Source organism: Sphaeramia orbicularis, chromosome 22, assembly GCF_902148855.1.
Source record: "Sphaeramia orbicularis chromosome 22, fSphaOr1.1, whole genome shotgun sequence".
Lineage (NCBI taxonomy): Eukaryota > Metazoa > Chordata > Actinopteri > Kurtiformes > Apogonidae > Sphaeramia > Sphaeramia orbicularis.
The window spans coordinates 18324243-18334296 of record NC_043978.1 but is presented as its reverse complement, the minus strand read 5'-3'; the positions used below and the strand labels follow the sequence as shown (position 1 = coordinate 18334296).

The 10054-nt window shown below is 36.4% G+C and overlaps 1 protein-coding gene across 1 annotated transcript; it reads left to right on the top strand.

Moving 5' to 3' along the window:
* The first annotated feature begins 7114 nt into the window (after positions 1-7114).
* Positions 7115-8048, top strand: LOC115414365 (rab11 family-interacting protein 5-like). The gene is given in 2 exon segments (XM_030127684.1): positions 7115-7473; positions 7476-8048. Coding segments are annotated over 2 exon segments (375 nt in total). The 5' UTR covers positions 7115-7343; the 3' UTR covers positions 7721-8048.
* Positions 8049-10054: the final 2006 nt, after the last annotated feature.

The window sequence follows — 10054 nt, the reverse complement described above, 5'->3', positions numbered from 1 at the left end:
ACCAGAGAGGGCTCACGGACATCCATGATTAAAGGGCAGTTCCTAACCTTGTAAATATCTAAAACACATTAAGTCATTTTTACTGTTTAATTTCACATCTTAATAGTCTCTTTTCCATTGGACATATGTGCAAAGCTTTACCATACTTACTAAATGTTGAAAAAACATAAGTGCATAAAGTTGATTTTCCATTAAGTCACAAATGTGATGATTTGTTTATTTATTTTTGCGAGATGACGGGAGAAGTCATTCCGTACACATGGCGACAAATGTAAATATGATGATTTACAGATATATTCATTATTATATATTACCCTCTATCTCGTACTAAATAAAAAAATGATTGGGTTTCCTGGTGTGTCCACTTATTCCGCGACATGTTTCTTTTAAAACTCTTCTTCTTTGCTTGTTATTATGTCCATCAACATCTGTTTTTTTGTTCATTTGACTCTAGTTGCAGAAAAAAGTCTTTCCATTGCAGTTTTGCGTGATATACCATTTGCACTACGCCCGTAAAACCACCTCTTGCAAGAACAAAAACTTTTGATCGAAAAACAAGACTTTTGGTGAAATTGTCGTTTTTCCATTAAGTAAATTTTTATGCGCAAGTTATATTCATGCAATTTGGGGGTCAATGGAAAAGTGACTACTGTTTGGGTGAAACTAGAAGTACAAACTAACAAAAACGTAAACCAAAAAATGTGTCACAATAAAAGACTTAAATATGTAACGTCTCTACAATATGCATTTTAATCCACTGGTCTCTGTGTCTATACAACTAGTACTGAATAGAAATACTACTAATATCATCAACTGAATGTAATAACTAGTATCTCCATTATGATTATGTAAATGTTCATAAAAATTTGAAAAATGGAGAAAAATTAAGAAAAAAGTACTTTTTCATCATTTTCTTATCATAAAAACAAATGTCTCCATCCACTGTCATTTATTAATGTCATGTTTCACCTTTATTCCGGAGCAACGTCTGTGTTAATGAAATGGTGGGATCATTTGGTCCCACCTCTGTCACGGCTGGAGGTAGTAACAGATTCCGGAACGCTATATAAAAGGAACACCTCTCATTCCAAATGGGTCATATTTGATGACCATGAAAAGATGACAAACTGCATTTTACTTCAGTTTGTATATGTATTGATAGAATTAGTGGATCAGAAGTTATTAAACATTTTAGATCAGTAGATGCCTGTGGCTGCTCCGCCTGCTTAGGTCTTTGAGGTTTGATAATCCGATGTTTCCTTTGCATTTATACCTTGGGTTTTTATTGTTTTCTTGTTCTCGATCTCTGTCACTGGTGGCAGATTGTTACATGATTAGCAACATAATTTTGACAATACGAAAGCCCATATTAAGGTTAACATTAGCAGGATTACTACCCTTAAAAGTCTGACATCGAGGTCATGTCGTTGACTGTGTTTGATGCTCTGTGGGTTCAGTATCTGGTCCAGTTCCTGGAAAAATGGGCAAATTATAATTCATGCTGTTTATTCAGAATCTGAACACTTCATTATTATCTTAGCTTATTTTATTTATTACCTCTGACAAGGAACAGTGGCGGTTATGTTTTCATCTGGGTTTGTCTGTTTTGTCTGTTAGCAAGATAACTCAAAAAGTCATGGAAGGATTTTGATGAAATTTTCAGGAAATGTTGATACTGGCACAAGGAGCAAACGATTACATTTTGGTGGTGATTGGGGGTGGGACTGATCTGCCTTGGCAGAGGTCTGCGCTCTCCGAGGGCATTTCTAGTTTATATATTTATTTATTTATTTTTATTATCTTATTATCTCCAGCTTTATGATGCTCAACCTTCAGACATTGCAGCTGCTTCATCCACTGACACTTTGTGCTTTCCTATTTTCTTACTTTTGCTGATGTGGTACTAAAGAATATAGAAGGAAGTCAGTGTGAGTTATTGTTATGTGCACACACACAATATATTGTGTTTACACTTTCGTAAAATCCACACACAATATGAGCCAGACTATGCAGATGTGGGCAGGTTGGATCAAAACATAGGATACAGATCACATTTTATTACCGGGTGTAAATGGCGTCTAAATGATCCATAGAAACTGTTTGTCAATAAATAGATGTATGGGGATATGAAGTACACATTTCCAGCGAAGGCCGTCCACTTTCCTCAGGTCAAGCCGAGGTAGATTTTTCATTCCTTATTGATTTCCTCACATGCTCAGGGCACTACATCACCAACACCAGCAGCAACATTAAACGTCTCATTCATCCCATCAGTCACTGCAGACAGACGTAACCTCACATGGATATAACAGAAGGTCAGTTAAGTTCAGCAGTCGAGTCAACTGGGAGTACATTCTTCTATACAATGACAGCTGAAGACAAGAGACGGATGGAAACAAAGCAAAGACAGCGTGTTCAAAGACTGGAATGGAAAGTAAACTCATGGCTGGAAAACAGCTTGACGAATGACGCAACATTATACAGGCAATTCATATGTGTAGAAAACATAAGGCAGCGCAAAGACACACATCTGCCTCGGTCAGCATATCTTTTGGTAACTGGATTTTCTTCTCAGAAACAAAAGCAAAACTAGTGGTGAATTGATTTTTATTTTAAAATTGAAGGATTAAAATTGAATTCCAAGGCATTTTTCTTTTTCAGTGTCAAAACAGAAAAACCAAATTTAAAAAACAGATTGATTTTCGTTTTCTCTTTCTAATACCAAAAAAGAAAGTTACTACCAGACAGAAATGGAAAAACAGACCAAAAACACCTGTTTTTTTTCATTTTCTGAGACCAGATGTTGTCATTTTCAATTTTTATTTAGTTAAAGTTGATTTATGAAGTTTTAGTTGTTTTATGATTCACTGATCAAATATAAACCCGACGTATCATCTTCATCTAAATGTAAATAACATTAAATTTTACGTTTACAGGATAAAGTTGACCATCTTTTCACAGATGTTTGTAGATTAACATATCAAAAATGAAGTTATTGCTCTTCTTTATCATATGAACAGACATTTTGATGTTTTTCTGCCTCATTCAACACAGGTTTACACACTTTAAATAACAATAAATAATATTTCACCAACCGTAAACCTGGGCTGGATGGTATTTGATGAAAGCCTGTTTTCCTAGAGGACTTCATCAGGGTCTGTGCAGTGTGAACAGTTACTCCCAAGAAAATATTAAATTCTTGTCATTTCTGTGGAGGCTGGTGTTGATTTGGTTGAAGACTCACCATCAACAGAAAAAACACAGCCTTGTATTATAGTCTGCACATACACCATGTCCTGATTATTATTAACAAATCCATCATATTTTTCTTCAGCTGTCTTCTGTATTATTTGTATTGTATACTTGATGCATTTCTTTGTAATATTAACTCATTAACCTTAGTGTTTGGAGATACACTGACCTTTTACTGTTTTGAGTGTCATACATCACAGGTTTACACACTTTATCAGGTCTCAAATAGGGGTGTGTTTTGGCAAGAATCTGGTGATATGATACAAATCACAATACTAGGATCATGATACGATACATCACGATATATCATGATAGTGTTAAAAAAAAATTTGTTTGCCTCTTTTATTAAAATGATTATTTCCTTGAAGAATTGAATTACACCAGAATATGTACAAATACTAAACACATTTTTATTTGATCAGAACAGGATATAATGCTATATCACAAAATTTTCCCTGTGTTAAAACTAAAATTATGTTTTACAGACATTACAGTTTAAGATCCTGTTCAAATGTTCATATTCTATTACCTCATAACTAACATCATAACATTATTTTTGTGCAGTCCCAACAAAGGAACTACCATTATTTAATAAAAGAGTGTTAAATAATAATAAATAAAAGAAACAAAAATGAACTGCCACAAAATTTGCATTTGAATAAATACCTAAAATATTGATACAGTACTTTTTAATATCGATACAGTATTGTGAAATGAAATATCGTGATATATTGCAGAACAAATATTTTTTTACACCCCTAGTCTTAAATACAGCTACATTTAATATACTGTGGATGAAGTCAAATATAAATTGGGTGGTATTGTTGGATATGAACTCATCACCTTGGTCTTTGAAGATAAACACACATTTTGACTTTTCTAGCCTTATTCAGCACAAGTTTTTGCACTTGATCAGTGTTAAATACCATTTCATAGGTTTTATGTGCTATTTAGTAGATTAGTCTATAATTGGATTACATGTTCAACAGAAGCAGAAGCCTTTATCTGTGTGAACAGTCGGATAAACAAGGACAGATTCAATCCTTGTGTTTTCTGTGGAAGCCGGTGTTAATTTGGATGAAGACTCGCTAACTACCATTAACACAAACAACACAGCCTCTTATTGTGGTTTGCACATACACCATGTGCTGCTCTGATTATTATTAATTACCCCTTCGTGTTTTGCTTTAGTTGTCTTCTTTGTTCAACTGCATACTTGATGCTTTCCATTGTAATATGAACTTCTCACCTTGGTCTTTGGGGATAAACAGACATTGTGACCTTTTTGGAGTCTCATACATCACAGATTTGTGCACTTATATGCGCAGGTGTGAAATAGACTTACATTTCTTGTCTTGTGTGATTAGGTCAAATATATATTGGATGCTGTTGTTTGTCATATGAACTGGTAACATTGGTCTTTGGGGATATACATGCATTTTTTTAGCCTCTTTCAACAGGTATATGCCCTTTATCAGGTGATAAATACCACTTCATATTTTTTATGTGATATAGTACACTATATTGTATTGGATTATATTTTTGATAAAATCAGATGCCATTGTCAGTGTCTCTGCAGTCTCACATGTTTTTTTTATTTTTTATAATTCAAATTTTTATTAGAGTTTTCACTTGGATCATGACATTCATACAATGTTGCTTAATAATAACATTGAGGGCTTCTGTACATACATGAAAAAAAAAAACCAAACAAACTACAAAGCGTGGAGGGTCTCAAGAAAATAAAATAAATAAATAAAAAAATAAAATAGATAAGTAATTATTTATGTATTTAATTAATTAATTAATTAATTAATTACTTATCTTAGTCAACATGCTTATGCACTTTATCAGGTGTTAACAATTTCATTAGTTTTATGTGCTATATAGTACACTAGTCTTTAAATGGATTACATTTTTTTGTTCATATCAGAAGCCTTTATTAGTGTCTCTGCAGTGTGAACACATTGAACCCTTGTGTTTTCTGTAGATTCTGGTGTCTATTCAGTTGCAGACTCACTACTGTTAACTCAAACACACAGCCCACATTCCATTGCAGCCTCATATTGTGTTGTGCTCATCCACCCTGTATTGCCCTGATTATTATTAATTATTCCATCATATTTTAGCTGTCTTCTTTGCTATAATTTTACTTTTGTGTTCTTTGGTCAAATATAAACTGGATGATTGTTTGTCATATGAACTCATCACCTTAATGTTTGGAGATAAACACATTCTCACTTTTTTTTAGCCTTATTCAAGACATATTATGCATTTTATCAGGTATTAAATACCATTTCATATGATGTGCATATAGTAGACTAGTCTTTAAGTGAACTGCATTTTTTTGTTCAAATCAGAGGCCTTTAGTGTCTGCAGTGTGAACACATTGTGTTTTTGTAGATTCTGGTGTCTATTCGGTTGAAGACTCACTAACTACTGTTAACACAAACACACAGCCCACATTCCATTGCAGCCTCATATTGTGTGGTGCTCATGTATTGTCTTGATTATTATTAATTATTCCATCATATTTTAGCTTTCTTCTTTGCTTTAGTTTTACTTGTGTGCTGTAAATTTGATGCTCTTGTCATCATCTTGACCTTTGGGGATAAACAGATATTTCCACTTTTTGGAGCCTCATATATCACAGGTTTATGTAGTGTGTGTATTAGGTCAAATATAAACTGGATGATTGATTGTCATATGAACTCATCCCCTTAATGTTTGGAGATAAACACACATTTGCACATTTTTTTTTAGCCGTATTCAACACATATTTATGGACTTTATCGGGTATTAAATACCATTTCCTATGCTTTATAATATACTAGTCTTTAAGTGGATTGCATTTTTTGTTCAAATCCGAGGCCTTTATTAGTGTCTCTGCAGTGTGAACACATTGACCCCTTGTATTTTCTGTAGATTCTTGGTGTTTTTTTCGGTTGCAGACTCACTAACTACCGTTAACCCAAACACACTAACTACCATTAACCCAACACAGCACACATTCCATTGCAGCCTCATATTGTGTGGTGCTCATACACCATTTATTGCCCTGATTATTTTTAGTTATTCCATCATATTTTAGCTGTCTTCTTTGCTATAATTTTACTTTTGTGTGTTTGGTCAAATATAAACTGGATGATTGTTTGTCATATGAACTCATCACCTTAATGTTTGGTGATAAACACACATTTTCACGTTTTTGTAGCCTTATTCAACGCATATTTATGCACTTTAATGGTTAAATACCGTTTCATATGTTTTGTGTGCTATATAGTTGACTAGTCTTTAAGTGGATTACATTTTTTTGTTCAAATCAGAGGCCTTCATCGGATAAACAGATATTGCCACTTTCTGGAGCCTCATATATCACAGGTTTATGTAGCTGATCAGGTGCTAAATATGGTGTGTGTGAATTAGGTCAAATATAAACTGGATGATTGTTTGTCATATGAACTCATCACCTTGATGTTTGGTGATAGACACACATTTTCACTTTTTTTTAGCCTTATTTAACACATTTATGCACTTATCAGGTGTTAAATACCATTTCATTTGCTTTATGTGCTATAGTACACTAGTCTTTAAGTGGATTACATTTTTTGTTCAAATCAGAGGCCTTTATTAGTATCTGTGCAGTGTGAACACATTGTGTTTCTGTAGATTCTGGTGTCTATTCGGTTGCAGACTCACTAACTACCGTTAACCCAAACACAGCCCACATTCCATTGCAGCCTCATATTGTGTTGTGCTCAGACACCATGTGCTGTGTCGGTGCTGAACTTCCTCGTCCTGCAGGAGGGGGATAGAGGCGTGACGTCGCTGCCCGCAGAGAGGCCCGTACGGCAGAGGAGAGAGGCAGGACGCGCCGAGCAGCTGCGGAACGCACCGAACAACCGGAGACCACGGCCATAATGCGGCACCGCCCGCAAACCCCGGCGCTGATGTGACCGTTCACAGCCGGAGAAGGAGAGGCAGCGGCGGACACCGACACCACCACCTCCTCCTCTACCACCTCCACCACCACCTCGCCTCATCTGCCGCGCCAGGTCGGTCGGTCGGTCGTCGTCTGTCTGGAGCCGGACATGTCCTCTCTAAACCCAGACGAGGACCAGAAATGGTTACCGACACACGTCCAGGTGACGGTGCTCCGAGGCAGAGGACTCCGGGGCAAGGGCAAGCACGGAACCAGCGACGTGTACACCATCATCCAGCTGGGGAGAAATACTCGACCTGCGTGGCGGAGAAGACCACCGAACCGGAGTGGAGGGAGGAGTGCTCGTTTGAGATGCAGCCCGGCGTCCTGGAGAGCCGGGACCGGGGCTCGTACCCGGCCGGGAGCAACGAGCTGGTCCTCACCGTCATGCACCGGGCGCTCATCGGGCTGGACGTGTTCCTGGGGCAGGCTGTGATCCCCCTGGATAAGCTCTTCCACGACAGCAGATGCGTAAAAAATGAGTAGGTTCATGTGTCTGTGTCTATGTGTTTGTTTGTGTGTGTGTGTGTGTGTGTGTGCACTGTATGCGTCTGCACCCCCTTTATGTGTTTTCCCATGCACATTGAACTCATCAGGATGTCTCTTGTCTTGTTATGGTCTTCCTGTCCTCATAGTTTGCTACACACTTTGCTCTGAGACATAAACACAGCTGTCAAATCTCCGGTGCTGCATCAAGGCCCTGCAGACACACCCTCCCTCCTCCATCAGACACTAAACTAACTCTGACCAACACACACCTCCACAAACCGAGCCCTTAAAACCTTCTAGAAACACCAGCTCATCTCCTGGTGGGTGTCCACGCCAGGGTCTGCAGCCTGTTGTTTTGTTTTCCTAATAGCTGGGATGTGACGTAGATGAGTGGGGATTACTGTTGTCCCAATTCCAGGGATTATCAAACAGTTTTATGATGGGAAATGCTCTGAGGTATTTTTAGAAAAAACATGTTGTTGTACAGAGGATAGACACATGGTCGTGTTGGGAAGGAGGGAAACAACTTTTAGGTTTGATTTTCACCTGGAATTTCCTCTCAGGGGTTAAAACTGTTCCTTTGGGTTAAGCAGGTCCTGTGGTCAAGTCTTGGTCCAATCTGAGTTTTTCCATGCGGAGTTTGAATGTTCTCCAGATGTTTTTTAGTGGGGTGTCCACTTGACGTCCACGCTGTCATCATCTGTTACCTGAAAAATGGTAATACGTGCTATTACTGAGCAGACTTAAAGTTAATAAACTGTGGTCTCAGAAGTTGTTGGATTCTAGTTTGATTCAATAAGTATTTCAGAAAAAGTAGTGTCACTGAATATTTAAAGTTAACCCATAACCCAAAAGCATCTACTGATGTAAAATGTTTAATAACTGTTGATCCACTAATCCTATAAAAATACATAAATAATTGAAGTAAGGCACAGTTTCTCAGCTTTAAATCATCATCAGATATGACCCATTTGGATGTTCAGAAGCTCCATAGTGAATGTGGTAACACCGTCATCTTCTACAACATTGATTCACTACTAAAAGCCATGTAGTGTCGTAAATGATAGTGGATGGAAACACTTGGTTTATGATCATTTATTGATATCTTTGTCGAAAATGTCACTTTTTCTTCAGTTTTCTCTGTTTCTGATGTAATAACCCTCAACTTTTATCAGAGCTTTTATGAACATCTACATGATCAGTAAATTAAAAGTAAGAAAATATGTGATCTCACTAAAAAAGTGCAAAATACAGAGGATGATATTAGAATAAATGGTGATAAATCACTTAGTAGAGGTTTAATGGAGAGAAAAATTAACCAAAGTAGCACTGGGTCTTTATGGGTTGAAGTTTAGTAGGTTTTACTTCATTTTTAAAGAAGTTAAGATCTTTTCAATATCACCTAAGTCTCACTGTAGCAAGGTTTCCATACATTTTCTAAAAAGCACATAAATAGAAAAGCTTCACACATTTTTACTTGTGTTTGACCTATTTTTCAAGCGTCTTGAAACTAAGACAACCAAACAAATGTGCTTATGAAATGCAGAATTAGATTGGCCTTAAAATGCCTGAAATAAGTAAAACATACATTTTTGTACTTTTCCATTTTTAAAATCTTCTCAGTATTGTAGATTAAATCAGCCTAATATTTGTCAAAACCACCTTGAATGTATTTATTAAGTAAATTATGCTTTTATTTACTGACTAAATATTCACCCTGTATGAGTTTCCCACCAAACAGGTATCTTAGTGTTATTTTCCTTGAACTAGAGCTGGTTCTAATATTTAATATGAGGATTAAAAGTAGGCAGGAATATCCAAATGAGGTTAAGAAAGGTGAACTTAAGTTTTGTCTTGACATAGCCACTACTTTTTATTGGATTTCTTTAAGCTAAATGCAATTAGTATGCATAATCATGATAAAAACAGCTGGATAAACCTAACAGAGATATCACTGTCCGTAAGGAAAAACAGAAATATAGTTTTAGTTGTGATTGTCCCAGAGTGTCAGTAAATGGTATTTCATGATTAGCTACTTCTATCCTATGCTAGTGGCCTAAAATGACCACGGAAAGACAATTAAATCATTTTTACGACAATTTATCCTTGTGCCAGTATCAACATTTCCTGAAAATTTCATCCAAATCCATCCTTAACTTTGGAGTTATCTTGCTAACAGACAGACAGACAAACAAACAAAAACACCCCCTGATCATCACTAAAATGTAATCCTTTGTTCTTTGTGCCAGTATCAATATTTCCTGAAAATTTCATCCAAATCCGTCCATAACTTTGGAGTTATCTTGCTAACAGCCAAACAGACAAACCCTG